This window comes from Uloborus diversus, chromosome 5 (genome assembly GCF_026930045.1).
Source record: "Uloborus diversus isolate 005 chromosome 5, Udiv.v.3.1, whole genome shotgun sequence".
NCBI lineage: Eukaryota > Metazoa > Arthropoda > Arachnida > Araneae > Uloboridae > Uloborus > Uloborus diversus.
In genome coordinates this window covers 157,679,227-157,697,809 of record NC_072735.1, presented here as the reverse complement: position 1 = coordinate 157,697,809, position 18,583 = coordinate 157,679,227, and the positions used below count along the sequence as shown (strand labels likewise).

General features: G+C 33.1%; 1 protein-coding gene across 1 annotated transcript in view; it reads right to left on the bottom strand.

The window, feature by feature from the left end:
* The window catches only part of LOC129223217 (tight junction protein ZO-1-like), a 619,137-nt gene that overhangs the window by 64,955 nt on the left and 535,599 nt on the right, over positions 1–18,583 (bottom strand). Inside the window, exon 7 of the mRNA XM_054857781.1 lies at positions 1,362–1,449. Coding sequence (XP_054713756.1) covers positions 1,362–1,449 — 88 coding nt within the window. The remainder of the gene's footprint in view (positions 1–1,361; positions 1,450–18,583) is intronic.

Sequence of the window (18,583 nt, the reverse complement as noted above, 5' to 3'; positions counted from 1 at the left end):
GGAAACCACTGTTCTAAGTCATAGCAAAGTGTATTATCATACCAGTATAGTGTAGTCCATGGAAGAAAAAGGTTGGAAGACACATATAGAAACATAAAAATTATTAAAGTTCAAAAAAGGGGGGAGGGGCGAGCTTAGGTTCAAATGAAAAAGTAAGTAAAGCTGTCCATCCTCGACTACATTAACTGTCTAAACTTAATTTAAAGCAAATTTGTGGAATGTACTTGATTGAAATTAGTAGCGATAGCATGTGATTCCTTCAATTCTATATTATTGGTTTTAGAAAATGACGGTCATGGAGGGGGCGGTCGCCCCCACTATTCCCCTAATAAATCCGACACTGGTTTAAAACCAAGGGTTTTGGGGGAAGGGGTCAATCCCTCAACCAACGATACACACACTTGTATAAATAAACATAAATATTTAAGTATCTTTAATAATTGTGATTAGTTAATTCTAGTGTCGATAAATCCTGTACGGTTTAAAAAAAACTAGCTACTAACCTTTTCAGAATAAGAAACTTCCAGAAGCCATATTTAAACTGAATTTTTCTATTGAATTCTGAGGAATTATCTCTCTCTCTGTCTGGTAACTTTTTTTTCCCTACAGCCGAACATTTTACACTTTTTATCAGTTACAGGTTACATTTTTACTATCGAACTAATTTCAAGCATGTCTTAAGACCAAGGGTTCTAAAGGGGAGGAGGTAGAACCATAAACCCTAACCCTTCTCTGGTTGCAGCCATGTTATTAGCCACATATTTTTGATACACCAAGCTACTTATTAGACTCAAGAAACGCTCACAGGGTCACAGGCTTATATCTCTACACAAAGCAACCACCGACCACTCGCTTATTAAAACACGTTACGGAAGTAAAACCCTATACAATCCATAATAGTTAGCCGAATCGAATTTTTTCGTGCGATTTTTATACTACAGAAAAGCGTATGTAAAGTTTTTAAAATTATTGCCTTTTAAAATTCTGATAATTACTTTAACATTAGCAAAAGTAATTTTCGTTTCTTTGAAACATTTTCTTCTAAAGCCTTCGTGCGATGAATAATTACTTAGTGGATGATAATACATCACCTCCTGGTTATAAATTACACTCTGTTTATAAAGTCAGGCTATTACTAATTAACGGAAGACTTATGAACGGCGAAAAATATTCTCCACAGACGAATCTTAATTTATGTGCATTTGGGAAGAAGCGATAGCCTGATATCATATTTAAAATGTATTAATTAAATAGTTATGATTAATAAAGTTATCAGTTTTTGCTGTTTAGAACGCTCGATAAATTGTAAGATTGAAAAAATAAACATCCACACACACACATTGATGAATGTGAATTCTTACCATCTTTTTTCTTGCTCTTGGTGAGCGTGACCTTCAGAGTTTGGGGGCCATTCGTATTTGGTGGCAACACTATTCTTCTTTTAATGACCTAATTGATAAAAGAGAAAAGATCTATTGGTGAAGGAAAATTAACAAGCAATCATTTAGTGTTCTAGGTAGGTAGATCAAATACAAACCGTAATAAATCTGAGATGATGCTTCGGCAGTATGTTATTGTTAGTAGGGATGTCTGAAGAAGGGTTTTTGTGCTCTCATGCACATTGGGGTACGCCGTGAGTGATCAAGAAGAGCACACGTCTGTCGCGCAACGCATCATTTAATTTTTAGCAAAAGATGGCACCAAACCTTTTGAAATTTTGAGACAGCTTCAAGAACAGTTTGTGGAAGAAACACTTTCCCATTGAAACAATAGTAGCAGGCCTTAGATAACAAACCGGATGAAAGGAGACCGCGTAAAAACATCACTGCAGACAACAAAAAGGAGTCATTCCTGACATTATTGAAGATGGACAACTAATGCAGGCTATTACTATCGCCTTTTGGACGAAACACAAGTTACGTATCGCAATAAGCGACGCTGACCAGTGATAAACGTCCTTCTTCTCAATGAAAATGGAAGGCCTCATACTGCCGCTTTAACGCGGGGAAAACTGGAGCAATTTCATCGTCGGACATCTCTAGAAAATCCCTCCTTTTACAGTCCAGATTTATTGCTCTGCGATTACCATTTGTTTAGACGACTCAAACAAGACCTAGGAGGACAACGGATTGATGATGATGACGATACAAATGCGGACGAGTTCGTGCGCAACTAGTTCCGCACACGTCTATTAGGGCGAGCCGAAAAATACGAAAATTGGAATCTTGATTTCGAATACCCACCAAAAGTTGCATATCTGTAAATAAAATACAAGTGTAAAATGTTATCAAGTTTGAACAACCTCTTAAGGCCTCTACCAACGATTGAATTTTTACAAAAAATAGGAAAAAATGGTCATCTTTCAAAAATATTTCTGAAAATTAAAATGATTGTTCTAACACTATTCAAACACTTCATTTTAACACTCTTTTTGCATATTTTTAAAATTATTTATATTCTTATCTCAGAATAGTACACGAAATTCAAAAATAGTTCATCGAAAATCTTTAAATCTATCTTGACTACATAATTCATTTATTATCCACTTATTACACTTTGAAATTGCAACCAAATATGCAGGGTGTTCCGTTTTAACCTGCAAGACCTTTATTTTCGCAACCGTTAGACCTAGATGTATACTTCCAATTACAAAAATATTCAAAATCAAATGCAGTGTTAAGATATTGAAAGTTTGAAGCAAAAATAAAAATGAGTCAAAAAATACAAAATTTAACTTCTTATACGGGCCCTAGGTCCCTTAACTAATATTTAGAGAAATAATCTCCATTGAAAACTATTACTGACACAAAAAACTTGACATTTGTGCAACCAAAACTCAAGGAGATATTCCAGTTTAAAGTTTTAAGGGACCATACAGAAGATGAGATTGAAACTTATCGTCCATTCAGAAGAATGGCAGGTCGTCAAAGTAAGAAAAACCAAGTATTTATATTTTTTACTGCTACTCAAAAATAAAAGCAAATGTTATGCTGTGATACGCAAAAACATACTACAAAACCTCGAACAATTTGAAAAACCACACTCTATTAGTCCAGTAGAAATGGCGTTTGGGGTCAAAGAAATTGCAACAGAAATTATTCTTGTGGGAAATGGAAGGTAACATGCTCCTAATAAACACACTAAAAATAAACATCCGTACTGTTGGGACAAATATGTTTTTTGGTCGTCATTTTGAAAAATCACAGAAAAATTTTTAAATTAAAAAAAAAAAATCATATGTGGAATCAAATGATAGATATTTTTCAGCTAAAAAGGAACAAAATATGAGATATTAAAAGAGAAGTGATCATACTAAAACTATTCTCCCTTTCTATTGCGGCTAAAAAAGGTATTTTTTAGCCGCCATCTTGAAAAGTCATGAAAAAAATTAAAAAAAAAAATCATGTGTGGTATCAAATGAAAGGAAATTTCAAACTGAAAAGGAATATAGCATGAGATTTTTAAAGTGAAGTGAACATGGTAAAAATATACACCCGTGCTACCGCGAAAAAGTAGTTTTTTTTTCGGCAGTCATCTTAAAAAATCATGAAACATTTCCAAAATTCAAAAAAAATAAATAAATAAATAAAAAAAAAATCATGGGTGTCGTCAAATAAAAGTAAATTTCACGCTGAAAAAGGAAAAATCAGATTTTTGAAGCGAAGTGTTTTTTTTTTTTTTAAAGAGGAAATAGGTAGAAAATGGTAAAATAATTATGCTTACATGAACTTGTGTCAGCACCGAAAGTGCTAATGCAATTATTCAATTTGCTATTCTTTCAAGTGGTTTGTGGAACATTTTCAACGAAATGATGGATAGTAAAAACAAAGTTACTGCAGAAAATTCTGATGCCATTAGAAGAAATATCCAAGATAAAATTACCGGCAAAGCCTTTATTGCAGTTATATAAGCAGTAACGATGAGTAACGCGAGTACTGAAAAAGAATTATCATTGCTGGTAAGACTCACTACGAAATTACCGCTTTTTAACACAGAGGATGCTAGCATGTATATCCTTAGACAATAACGTCAAGATGCTTGTGAATTTTTAAACTACGCATTATCCACTTTGACAACTTCACTATTTGGCCATAGTGCTCAGCAAATGAGAAAAACAGATAAATCTTCATTGGCAAAATCGTTAGATACCTTGAATGAAAAAACTATCTGCATGAGAGTACTTCCTACTTTCTTGATGCTGGCGCATTGGTTCATCAGTTACCCTGATCCATGTCTAAAATATTTGGCGATGTGAAAGTCAACACGAAGCATATGAAAGCAAAAGATTTGGAAAAAAGACCATAGTATTCAATGGGTGTAAGAAAACAAATATAAAAGCATTTGATGAAAATTCACCTATAATTTATTCTTCCAAAAAACAATTTTCTTTCTAATTCTGTAAACAAACAACGTCTGGCGAGTTGTTTTTAATGAAGATGTCATTCTGTGATTCAAGCGGAAGGTGACGCAGACACGATGATAATGAAAAAAGCTGTAAAAATTGCCCAGGAAAAATAGTTTTAATATATCAACGCCAAGGGTCCCCTGTTTCTGTGTCTGTAGAGACTCACCAGATAAATATTTTATAACAGTTTGCCACATAATCTGATAAAGTTTGTGACATTCAAGCCATTCAGAAATCTATTGGTGGGAAAGCCTTGTTATGTTCTCTGAAAATACCATAAGGAATATACAGTAATAATATTTCAACTATCTTAATATATAAAAATCTTCTGTGCGGACGTTTGTCACCATAAGGCTTTTAAACGGCTGGACCGATTTTGATCCAATTTTTTGTATGTAATTAGGTTGTGGCAAGCATGGTTTCAAAGCGCGATGGATCGAATCGGAAACGTTTTTGTTAATTAATTAATTAAAACATTGGATGGTTATATCTCCCAAATGATTAATACTATTTTAACCTATTGTTGAGCGAGAACTGACATAAATATTTAACCCGTTGCCAAAGGACAATAAGAAACCCAGCTCTGCTTTTTGTAATGAAATTTCCTACTGTGATACGTCAATTGAGAATAGATAAAACGTAGAGAATGAAGCCTTCATTTCGTGAAAACAACGATTTTAGGTCGAGTGATATATTTTAAAGTAAAGTACTGGAAGAAATCTCGGCTCAAATCCATCCGAGTTTTGGCACCAATGTCAAGAATACTTTAAGGATTATAAAACTAATCAGTACATTATTAAAGGAAAAGATGATGGTATTAAAACACGAAACAAATTTTATTTTCGTCCAGATAAATTACAAAAGGGTAGTTCTGCACACAAAAGATCAGTGCAGTGGAAGATCTTTATCTTTGGTGGAAAACACAAATTAAGCAATATATGAAGTTTAAAAGTTTTCTTTCAAAAGATCGGATCACTAATCGGTCGGAGTTAGCTTCGCTCACTGATCGGCTGGATTACAGTAACGTAGTGGCTTGGCGACTTAGGCTTTAAACAATCGAGCGTGTTCATTTGCTTAAATTTTAATGCTACTGTTAATGTAATTTGTTGTATTTTTGTTTATTTGGCGAAATATTTCAAATTGCAAAGAATTGTTTTTCGCTTTTAAAGAGTGTTTAGTCATTTTAGTTGAAGAATGTTTATATTACATAGGGAGGGGGGGAGATGTGTGATTTTTGCTTATTCAGAGAACTGTTTTTACCTTTATCATTTTTTTAAACGATATCCTTTCGATTGTTTTATTCTTTTTCATATGGGGGACGTTGTAATTTCCCGTTCGTTCTAGATGGGTAGTTAGTTTTTTACACTTAATGTCTGAGGACGCTTTTTATCCTTTGTGTATGGCTGAAGGAACAAACCATCAAGTACGGGAGAAAAAATAGTTAATAAAACAACTGCTCAGTGGGCATTAGATAAATCAAGTTGTAATAAATATACGCATTCTGACACGTTGCAACTTAAAACATTTTCTTTTTACCTTTTTTTTTTCAACAAAACAGTTCAAACCCTTGATAGTTTATTGAAATTTTTTAACTTTTCAATTTACAAAGTTTGAACAGAACAACGTCTGTCAGGTCCTCTAGTTATATTTATAAAAACTTAATCCAACATCAGTATCCAAATTAACCAACTATTAATATAACTGAATAATAATATCTAATTATCACGAGTATCCTTTGTTCTTAAAATTTGACTCTTAAGACTGTTGATCAGGCCATTTCGAATCATCGAAAGATGTTATTTTGGAATATTTGGTTGAAATCGGTTGTAAGAGTATTGTGTCACTATATGTAGGTAACATCCACACAGGCCACTTAAGCGCTTCACTATTAGCAATACCGTAGGAAAAATACTTCAGCTAACAAAGAATTTGACACAGCTCGTTTGTCCCCAACGCAAAATGCATCGAAATGTCATCTATATTATAGAGTACATTTGCAGGGCTGTATTTAGAAAAACCTTGAATTAAAAACTCGGGTATCCAAACTTTCGGGATGGCAGTTGGTAGATGGAAAATTTCAGTCAATATCCAGACTTGAGCCCAGCGCTAGATCAACTCTTACTTGCCAAAATACACTAGAAGAACCATGAAACACTAAAAAATGTATATGCCGTCGATTTGGACTTTCATACTCGGTAATTTGTAAAAACTGTTGTGGGAATAACTAACTGCACACACATAGCAAACATTTTGAATTTGGTTGAAGATAAAGACAAAATTTTATTTTGATAATGTAAATATTTTATTTCATAAAACTCCTTTAAATTCAATATTTTCTTCTTTCTACCTACTTATTTCTTTATTGTTTTTTTAATGTATTTATTCAACCTTTTTGAAAGATGTCCTCGGACGCGAAGTTATCAACAGTTCTTATACCGCTTTGATTAATAAATAACGATTTTAACACATCAAGAGACTTCAGTGTTTTGGCTCCAATTTCATTCTTTCCTTTCTTTTCAATCTAAAACAAAATCATTTTCTTTCATTTGATACCACACATGATGTTTTTTATTTTTGAAAATTTTCCATGATTTTTCAGATGGCGACCAATAAAACGCATTTCTCGATTCACTGCGAATGTAAATTTTTATTCTGCCCACTTTACTTTAAATATCCTATTTTCTACTCCTTTTCAACATAAAATTTCCTTTTATTTGATACCACACACAATTAAAAAAAAAACATATTTTTCCAAGATGGCGGCCAAAAAAAAAAAAAAAACATTTTTCACTACAATATAGATGTATGTTTTTAGCATCTTCACCTCACTTTAAGTATCCCATATTTTTTCCTCTCTTTTCAGTGTTAAATTTCCTTCCATTTGATATCACACATTTTTTTTAAAAATTTTTTTATGAATAATTCAAGATGGCGGCCAAAAAGCGCATTTGTCCCACCAGTACGGATGCATATTTTTAGTATGTTCATTAGGGGTGTATTACCTACCATTTACCACAAGAATAATTTCTGTTGCAATTTGTTTGACCCCAAGGTGTTTTTTGGCCTATTTCTACTGCACTATACGCACACATACAATTTTAAACACTTATTACCGCTATATTTTCCTCCAAAAGGTGTTATTGACGGCGTGTGAAAAGTGGTGTAAGTCATAAACCGCTGCGTTTCATATCTCTGTGAATATTGGTCGTACTAATTTCAAACTTTTTGTGTTGGAATTATTTTTCAATGGAGATTATTTCCCTAAATATAAGTTAGGGGTTGGGGCCCGTATGAAAAGTTAAATTTGGTATTTTTTGAATCATTTTTATTTTTGCTTCTAACTTTCAAATTCTTAACACTGTATCTGATTTTGAACGGTTTTGCAATTGGAAGTATACATCTAGAACTAACGGTTGCGAAAATAAAGGTCCTGCAGGTTAAAACGGAACACCCTGAAAAGAATAAAACACATTTCCCGTAGTGCATACTAATTTGATTGGAGTTGGAAATAAGTGAGAAATGAACTGAAATGAAGGTTTTTTTCTCATTTAAAAAGTACTACAGTAATTTTATGACTGAAGATTCTGCGATTCCAACTTCTCTTTCGCGAGAAAAGTATTAATTAAAATATAAAATGAATGATTAAATGTAAAGGGGTAAAAGGAAAATTTATTGAAGCGGAGGGGGAAAAAAAGAAATATTACAAAACCATTTTCTTTCCTCGTTTCTCGACAAAACTTCTCTAACTGAAACCTACTATTTTGAAAAACTTCAAAGAATGTCTTTTAATTTCTCTAAAAGTTTTCAATGCAGTCAAGATTTAAATCTTTTTACATATTAAGAGATGTCAAGAGAAATAATGTGTGACGACAACGAAAATATTCTTCAGTATCTAGAATTTTTTTCTAAAAATGGCGCTTAACAGCTCATTTACGGTTTTATTCCCTTCTTTAATATCTTAAATTAAGATTTTTTCACAACGGGAAGAAATCTTTATGGGAGAAGGAATTAAATACTTTTGTGGTTTCAAGGCGATAATGGATGTTTAAACTAAAGTTCTTTTGATATGTCTTCAAATACGAAAGAATCAGTTCACATTTAAGCATGAGCCATTTGGTGTAAATGTGATTCTATTAGAGTTAGACTAAAAGTACTAAGCAAAAAATAATAAGAAGAAATGTTATAGAATTTCTTGGGCCTTTTCACAAAAATGATTCCAAAAATGAAAAGATAAAAAGTTCTAAATACACTGTGTGACAAAATATTACTTTTTTTTTCTATAACATTGAAAAAAAAAAAAGCTGATTTGCGTCAAATTGGACCTGCTAAACATAAATATACAAACTAAATTATTTAACAAGTACCATTTTAAAGTTATGTCGAATTTAAATTTCCATAAATGGCTAAAAACTGAGAATTTTAAATCTAATCGAAATATGTTCATCCACTTGAAACTTAATGCAAATAAAGTAATAATATGCACTTATACATACATTGTGAAGAGAAACAGCACAGGTTTATCATTCAGTTGAAAAATAAGTCACATGATTTAATAGATATGACGAAAAATTAACTCTCCACTTGTGAATAAAAATCCTCTTGAATTAGAAATCAATAGCAATCTCCCAACAGTTTTGCATTCCATTTCCCATGGTAACGTTCTTCTATACGTTTAATATCTTGTATCTTGATGAAATTATTCATCTTTGACAGAACTCACCATTGCAAGGATTAGCAGAGAAACGAGCTGATATGTGCATCACATGACTTCCTTTTACCCCAGTTTAATGTCATTTCCCCATTACTAATTATTTTAATGTTATTCAATAGTTTACTTTCTAAATATCACCAACAGTGGCCAAATTGAAATCAGATTTAAAAAAAAAAAATCGCCAAATTTGTCGCCAAGTTAGCGACAAAACTTGGCGACCAAAAGACTGGCGATATATATTGCCAAGTGTCCGCCAAATCATAACACCACTTGAGTTTACACCGAAATTAACAATGATTTTCCCCCAAAATGGAGGAAAAGACCCCTTTAGAAACATCAGAATGCAACCAAAAGGGGAGCTGCACAACTAGACCCCAATAGGAGTCTGCGTACCAAATTTCAACTTTCTAGAACATACCGTTCTTGAGTTATTCGACATACATACGCACATCCGCACATACGTAGCATACAGACGTCACGAGAAAAGTCGTTGTAATAAACTCGGGAATCGTCAAAATGGATATTTCGCGTGTCTATACGTTCTTAGGCACTTATCCACAAGTGGTCGAGTCGGAAAAAAAAAAAAAAAAAAAAACCCTCATCATTCATTCGGGGGTGAGTAAAATGGAAATTAAAGTCGATTTTTGGGTGAATTTTTTTTCTAGAATACAATACTACCTCTTTTGTAAAAGGAAGTAAAAATCAAAGTAAGCGTGCAATACATGTATCTTCAATGACATTCTGCACCCCATTGTTTAAAATTTTTGCAACAAGTTTTTAACTAAAAATTTGGCATTTTTAATGTTATTTTGATTGAGCTACCTCCTTTACAGACAACTAAGCCAACAGTTCTTTTTGGGTGAGATTTGCATCGCCGTCATTGTTCTTCATAAGCATTTTCTTTTTTGGGCCCACACAAATGCCTTCTTTTAATTTAGCTTCATTCAATTCGAGAAAAATACTTTACAAATACAAAAATCCTTTGCCATTTTTATCCATAGGTTTGAAAAACATTTTCGTCAAACCGAGTTTTATATGTAAGGGTGGAAGGGAAGAATCATTTTCTTGCGGAGTAAGAGGTAAGTTAAAAAATTAAGTGTTGCAACTTCAGAAACTTACAGAAATTCTAACTGAAATAAAATATTATATTAAAGAGTAACTGTTGCAGATGATGTTTTTCTTAGTACATACTAATAGGCTGTTTTACACTTCTAATTATTGAAATAAAAATAGAATCAAATTATTTTTGTGACATTATAAGCGAGGGTGCATGAAAATGTTATAGAGGCTATAATAAAGAAACGTGACGTGTTAGAGATCCATATCATTTGGCAAATTTGGTTGCAATCAAATAAGTAACTCAATACACGTGATAGTATTCACGTTAGTAAAATAGTGTGACACAGTGACAGATAAATTTATGTCACAAAAGTATAAATTAGAAAACTTTCTCAAATCAATCAAACATCAACTTCCAAAATTATTAATTTACTCCAGGAATAGTATTTTAATCATTTGTTAAGACTATCTACAAAACTTTAAATATATGTAACGAGAAAATCGCTCGTTATGGTATGACGGGAGAAACTTGTTTCGACATTTGAACGAAGCCATTGTCTGTTTAGTGATATTTTGATGGTTGAAATTTTAACGCTAACTCCAGTGGATGAACCATTAACTCCAGTAGATAGCGTTCATTGTTGAACATTTTTTCGTTTCTTCATTCTCCTGAAATGACAGTTATCAGTAAAACAGTTACCAGATCCAGTTCAGCCTTGTCACAATGAAGCCTTTCCCTGCATTTTAAACATTACCAAAACATATTATCAAATTATCATGTGGCACGAGTAACTGACTGCAAAATTTTTCTAAAACTCATCCGTAATGCATTGTTTACATTTTTTTCATTGTAGGCTGACTTTTATTTCACGATCCAATGTTTGTATATCTACCTATGTTCCTTAAAAATACAGAGATCGAAAACTGTTTTCTTAAGAACGCGAAATATCTTTTAGCAGCATTCTATTTATGCTTTGCACCGATAGTCAATGAATGATGCATTTGGAGTGGTATAAAAATGTTTTTCAAGATCTCTAAAAGGAATTTTCCCTTTAATGCAAATATGTATTTGGATTTTTGAATAAAAAGTTATGCAAAGGAATAAAAGTGTTGGATTTCAAAGGGAAAATATTCGTCTCTCTGTGCTTAGTCGTTAGCGTAAGAGTTTTTCCAACAAATGGATTTCAGAGCTCGAAGCGTATTTTCTACCCTTGGAATTTTAATATCATATTTCATGTGATATTTTCCCCAGATCTGTTGCGACTATTTGAACTAAATCTTCGGTATTTGTTAGGGAGAAATAAAATTGACATTTGGTTAAGTTTTAAGACTTTAGTTTGTATTCGAGGTGAACGGAAATTTCTGAATAAAATTTTTGTATTTACCTTTCTAGCTACCTTCCAGCGACGAAAAATGGTGACAAATTATTTTATCACTCAATAAATGTATTTAATAAGTAATTATATGATAGTACTTTATATATAGTCTACTTTCGGTTCTGTTGATGTAAAATTCGCGAAATTTACCGCGCATGAAATCACTGAAACCTTCATTTTCGCGAAAATTACGATTCTCGAAAATAAGTGTTTTTTCAGATTATTGGAATAGTGTACATATTTTTTGTTTCTTGAAAAGTTTTAAATATAAGATACAGAATACGTATGATGATTAAAAAAAGGTTACATGTTAAACTCTTATATAGATTTGCTTTTCATTTGTTTTGGTCAACATGCTGCATGAACTTGACATCTTTAAAACGACGTCAGGAGCGTTACTCGATCATTGGCTATTATATATATATATATATATATATATATATATATATATATATATATATATATATATATATATATATATATATATATATATATATATGAGGATTATCACGACCTTATTTGTTGCAGATTTCATTTGGAAATTGGTGCATATAGTTGCAAAAGCGTTTCTGTTCTTTGTTCCACAACAAGTGTCATTTCATTTTTAAATTAAGTTATTATGATTCGCTCAAACAGTTCTGACTAATTAATCATATTTTTGGAGTCATGACAGAATTGGGAAAAGAAAAACTAAGCGTGGTTTTAGGTACATTGCAATTTTATATTGTTACAAATTCTGTAAATAGTAATTACTTTTATGATTGATTTGTTGTAATCTGGCTAAATTTGGCGTTCATTCCATTATCTTTCATCTAAAATTGTCTTATTAACGTAAACTGAAAATAGATTCTTGCAATGAGTGTACAACCCCCTTACATTCGAATGAAGTATATAGTCCCTCCATTTCTGACTATAAGATTTGTGAATGGAATAAAAATAAAATATGAGAAACTGGTAGAACGCACTAGGATTTTCAGGATATTTGTTTGCTGAGTATAAAGCCGTGTGGAATTTGAAAGAGAGTTAGTTTTTGCTTGTGAATCGTATCAGCTGTGCGCAGGAGAGAATTGAATTAGCTCTGTTTTGTGAAGCCTTTAAGCTGTGTTTTTGCGTATTCGGATGTAAAACGTGTGCCATCGTTGAGTTTACGGTGTTAATTGATATTTAATTAATCGCTGCTGATTGATTTAACAGTTGTAATTACGTTTCCTGTACATAGCTGTAAATAAATTTCATGTGCTTTTCTCAAGAACTGTGTCGTCATTCAAAGAAAGTTTGAAGTTTCTACGAACGCTTAACAATATTCAATCAATATAAGTACACTTGAAAACACAAAGATAACTAATCACTTCTCTTTCACTGTTTTACCTGTTCAATAACTAATAATGCTATTCTCGGAGCAAGCCTAACCTGGCAGCATTGTGAAGGCTGCGCAGAGTCAAGCCACAGCTTTACGACGCTGTCAGGTTAGCTTTGCCCCGAGTATAAGCGAAGTAAACTTTTCTTCGAGTGTTTGGGTGAATATGTGCGTCCAGCGATAACTATCGGAGGGGACTATGGGCGCTTTGTTCGTCCACTTGTTACTTGTTCAATTTTCAAATCCAAATACTTTGCTTAAGAAATTTTAATTTTGACATTTGCTATAACTTTTCTGAATAAAAATGCAATATTGAAAAAAAAAAAAAAGTTCGTTTTGGAGTTTACAAAGTAAAAGTCATTAAGGCAATTACGGGGCAGGGATTGATTGCCCTTCCCCCACCCGGATTCTAGAAACATAATGTAAATGCAAGTAATTTGGTGTGTTAAAAAAAAAAAAAAATAAATAAATAAAATTAAAAAAAAAAAAAAAAAACATGTGGGTTCAATTACATATGTTCTGAGAAAATTACATAAAATCATTTCAAGAGTGATTAAAATGAAAATTCAAATTGAAATTTGAGAGAAAAACTTTTAGCGATTACAATATTATCTTTGTACAGGAAAGCAAAAAAAGGAAAAAGAGTTGCGTGCATTGAAAATATACTGTTACATTAAACAACAGTTAATCTAAAATTGAGAAGAGATAAAATATGCCATGTCATTCATGGAAAAAGGGAAAGAAATGTAAAAATTGCAGTTTTTTTTTCCTTTCTTTTTATAAAGCAAAGCCAATAAAAGAGTCAATCATCATTGTTTGGCATAAATAACATCAGAAGACCCTCGTTTTACGCGGGGGTTACGTTCCACGGAAATGCCGCGTAAATCGAAACCGCGTAAATTGAGATCTAATACTAGTAGCTGGGGAGCTAACCGATGGAAAACTGCAAATTATGATAAAAAGATACCACTTGGTAGGAATGTTGTTTATGACTATAAAATGAAATTAAGACCCAGAGGCATTTTCAAAAACCGTTTAAATCCAAGATGGCGGCGTTTTTCAAACTGGCTACCCATATTCGAGTTTTTTTAATATATGTCGTACAAAAGAGGTTTTTGTATCGAATTATAGGTTTTTCAGGTCACAGATTTCATTTTTTATGTTGAAAATAAGCTAAATCTTCATTTTGGTTCTTTTTTTGAAGTATAATTTTATTACTTAACAAAAGAGATTACGTGCTTTTCAAAGTACCAATATAAAAATAGGAAAAATTTTAAATGCAAATATGTACCAAAATATTAGTACTATGTCGTTAGTCAAACACTGCTTCATTCTTTGCATTAATTTTTACATAGTATTGTGCAGGACACATCAGCACTTCTGTAGCTACACTTGTTTTTGCAGATTTTGTAGGTGCACTTAATGAACTCAGTGCACGAATCAGAAATTGCCAGTAACTCTGACCATTTCAGCTGCCATCCAACCCTATTCACTTAGAGATGGTGCACGTATAATATGTTTGTGAGCTTGTCCCAAAATGTGTTCAGCCTGGAAAGCACTACGCAATACTTTGTTGGTGGCAAACTTTCAAGTGGCCGATTTTTTGTCATATTCAACTCTTTCCTTGCTTCATTTACAATTACGCTATTACTAGTGGAACAGTACAGTAGTACTACTACGTACCTTTCAGGTTGCGAAATAAATAAAAACGCCACAAATGCTTCTTTAAAGATATAATCCATACCTTCCAAGTTGATTTTTTGATCTTCCCAGTAAAGCTAGGACTGCTGTCACAAAACCTATGAAGGCATAAAATCCCGGTAAAACTTTTCTTTTCCTTTTCTTTTCCAATAGCTTCATATATGGCATGAACTGTAATGCATTTGCTGTTGTTTCCTGTTACAAAAGCAATCCAATGTTTATCCAGACTTTATGTTGACAAGGAAAAAAAGTAAGATATTGCAAAAACTAACACATCTGCATCAACAATGCACACGACAATATTCCTGAAACAGTTTTCTACCATGTCTTGAAGATGCACTATCATTCTTGAGCTTGTTTCTTCTGGGCCAGGGCAAGTAACATCAATGGGGGAAGTTTTTGCAGTACTATTTCCTTTAATGTCTTCATCGAAAGTCGTTAGAACCTGTTCATTTGTTATGGTACTAACAGCTAACGTACCTAACAGCAGTGGTGACGGTTGAGGCTTATAAGTGGAGTAGGGGGGAGGGAAAAAAAAAAAAGCCATGGGATTTTCAGTGGCAGCAAAAGATGAAAAACAAAATGTATAAAAAGGAATTGACATCACTGTGCACAATAATCCTGCTATCGATTACGATAAGGTTCTGGTCATTTTCCAAAAATGGATTTCCAAGTCCTTTCAAAGTGCTATAAAGAGCTCGAACCTTAGTAAAATATTTAATTTGAAATGAGCCGTACTGCTCAAGATGGAGTCGACTATTTTCTTCATGTTTTAGCTTAATATCACACTTAAACTCTTCTATTATTAATCGGCTTATTTGTGGTCTAGGAACCATCCAACGCCTAAGTGCTGATGAATCCTGTGTCAATCCTATTGCACCGCCATCTCCTTTTACTATTGCATTATTTTGTTGGTGTGCTTGATCAATACTGATTGCTGAGAATAATTTATTAGATTTTCTTATCTTAAATTCCCGAAATAAATGATCGATGTAGCTCTGATGATAGTTCAATCTCTGCATCATAAATATTTTTTTAGATGGATTGAAAACGGACGTGCGTAATTTAAAGCCACAAACCTCTAAAACATTTATTGATGACTATGAAAACATATTTAAACTTTACGTTTGTAAAGATATTGAGACTTTCCAATTCCACAGAATTGATTTTATTTGGGGCATATATGTTACACCAACGATTAAAGGTCAAACTAGAGAGAAGTGGAGACCAGGAATAAGAAGACAAGTGCTTTCACACGGTACTTTACCTAAAAATTGGCCAGGATTTTTAAAAAATTCAAATAGCAAAGAAGGGTTCTTTGCTCTGTTAGGTACGTTTAGCTGTAAGTACCATAAAAAATGTGCAGGTTCTAACGGCTATAGGTGACGACATTACAGGAAATAATACTGCAAAAACTTCCCTCATTGATGTTACTTGCCCTTGCCCAGAGGAAACAGGCTACTGCATCTTCAAAACATGGTAGAAAACGGTTACAGGAAGATTGTCATGTGCATTGTTGATACAGATGTTTTAGTCTTAGCAATATCTTACTTTTTTTCCTTGTCAACATTAAGTCTAGATAAACTTTGAATTGCTTTTGGAACAGGAATCAACCGCAAATCCATTACAGTGCTTACCATATATGAAGCTATTTCAAAAGAAAAGGAAAAGAAAGGCTTTACTAGGATTTCATGCCTTCATAGGTTTTGTGACAGCATTCCTAGATTCACTGAGAAGTCCATAAAATCCACTTGGGAGGCAAGGGTGATATTTAAAGAAGAAACTGTGGCATTTTTTTTAATTTATTTCACAACCTCAAAGTTCTATACCGAGCGAAATTTTTTTTGACATTTCTGAAAGGTAAATTGTAGTACTACTGTACTTTTCCACTAGTAATAGCGACACTGTAAATGATGCAAGGAAAAAATGGTTTATGACAAAAAAAAAAACAGGCCACTTGAAAGTTTGCCAGCAACAAGTATTGCGTAGCGCTTTCAAGTCTGGACACATTTGGGGACAAGTTCACAAACATATATGTGCACAGGCCCGTGTCCAGATTTTCATAAAGGGATGGGTTTTAATCTTACCGTAAGGGGGGGGGGAGAATTCAACCCCCTTATAGCTTTTAGTTTTACGATAAATTGCCGATCCCAGTATGGCGTTTATTCACATGTAAGGACTGCTGTATTCTTGAAGGAATACCTCTAGCTGTACAAGTTACCAAAGTATTCCTTCGTTTCACAGATTCGCTTTAATCAAACTTTGCTTGCTTCTTTTCAATTAAATCTGTTTACTATGTAGTATATTGCAATGAGTATTAAAAACTCTTCACAAATTCTTTTATAATGTAGAATGTATATCAGGTTGTTTTGTTCTGAAATAATGCTTAATAAACAAAACAAGAAAGAGCTCTTTGCAGATGCAAATTACATAGCCAAGCACAATCACTAATGCATCTTCATAGATGTAACATATGCCAAATTCACCATAAGCTCCTTACAATAAGCAATATTCTTTCTTTGCATTGGTAGATCATTCAGCGGTTCGTCCGCCATACTTTTTCCGAAATATTACATCAGTTTGTAAGGCTTTAGCAGTTGTAAATCGCAAAAAACTTCAGAGAGAAAATTAAAATAAAATAAAAATGCTGAACGCAAACTTTCTCATTAAAGTAAATTTAAGTCAAATATACATTTTCTTCATTTTGCTTATTTTTTCCCCAAGGGAGGGGTTTAACCCCTAAAACCCTCCCCTTGGACACGGCGCTGTATGTGCACCATCTCCAAGTGAATAAGGTTGGATGGCAGCTGAAATGGCCTGAGTTACCGGATATTCCTGATTCATGCACTGAGCTCAAAAAGTGCACCTGCAAAATCGGCAAGAACAAGTGTAGTTGCAGAAGTGTTGGTCTGTCCTGCACACTATTATGCAAAAATTAATGCGAAGAATAAAGCAGTGTTTGACTAACGACGTAGTACTAATACTTTTGTACAGATTTGCATTTAATATTTTTCCTATTTTTACATTGGTACTTTGAAAAGCACGTAATCTCTTTTGTAAGTAATAAAATTATATTTAAAAAAAAGCACCAAAATGAACATTTAGCTTATTTTCAACATACAAAATGAAATCTGTGACGTGAAAAACCTATAATTCAATACAAAAACCTCTTTTGTACGACAGATATTAAAAAAACTCTAATATGGGTAGCCATTTTGAAAAACGCCGCCATCTTGGTTTTAAACGGTTTTTGAAAGTGCCTCTGGGTCTTAATTTCATTTTATAGTCATAAACAACATTCCTACCAAGTGGCATCTTCTTATCATAATTTGCAGTTTTCCATTGGATTTTGTCGTTTAGCTCCCCGGCTATAGTGTTAAAATAGGGGTTTGATTCCGTAGATAACAAAATAGTTCATTCTAGTGATATCTAATTGTATAATAAGTTTAATGTGTACTTATATCGACTTTTATATGCACAACACGCATAAAGAAAACGTAATTAATTTCGTTTTCTGTTTATAAAGAGGAGCTGGCTATGATAGTTTTTTGGCAATCAATAAGAATTTTTCTCTGTAGTTTTTTCCAGAACATTAACGCATCCATGATCACTAGCGTCATTTCCATGATAAAACCTTCCTTCACTAACAAATCAGAAAGATCATTTCTATTGTCTAGGAATGGCTCAAGATTTTTAAAGTGAACGTTTTTGGTTATGCGTCACCGACGTCGGTAACCTCGTTGGTTTTGGCCTCCTCGTCACTCCTAAAAGCTCTTCTTCCAGTGAGTTCTGAACTGTGTGAGTTTAATAACTTTACTTCTGGGAAAGCTCAGGAACCAATCGCATAAAATGTCTCTAGTGGCCCAAGCTCGATTATTAGTACGCCAAAATGCAGTTGATTACGCGTAATCTGCAATCTTTAGGAGTTGGGATTTTGAAAGAGGGGAAAATTTTATCTATTTGCATTGCCGCAT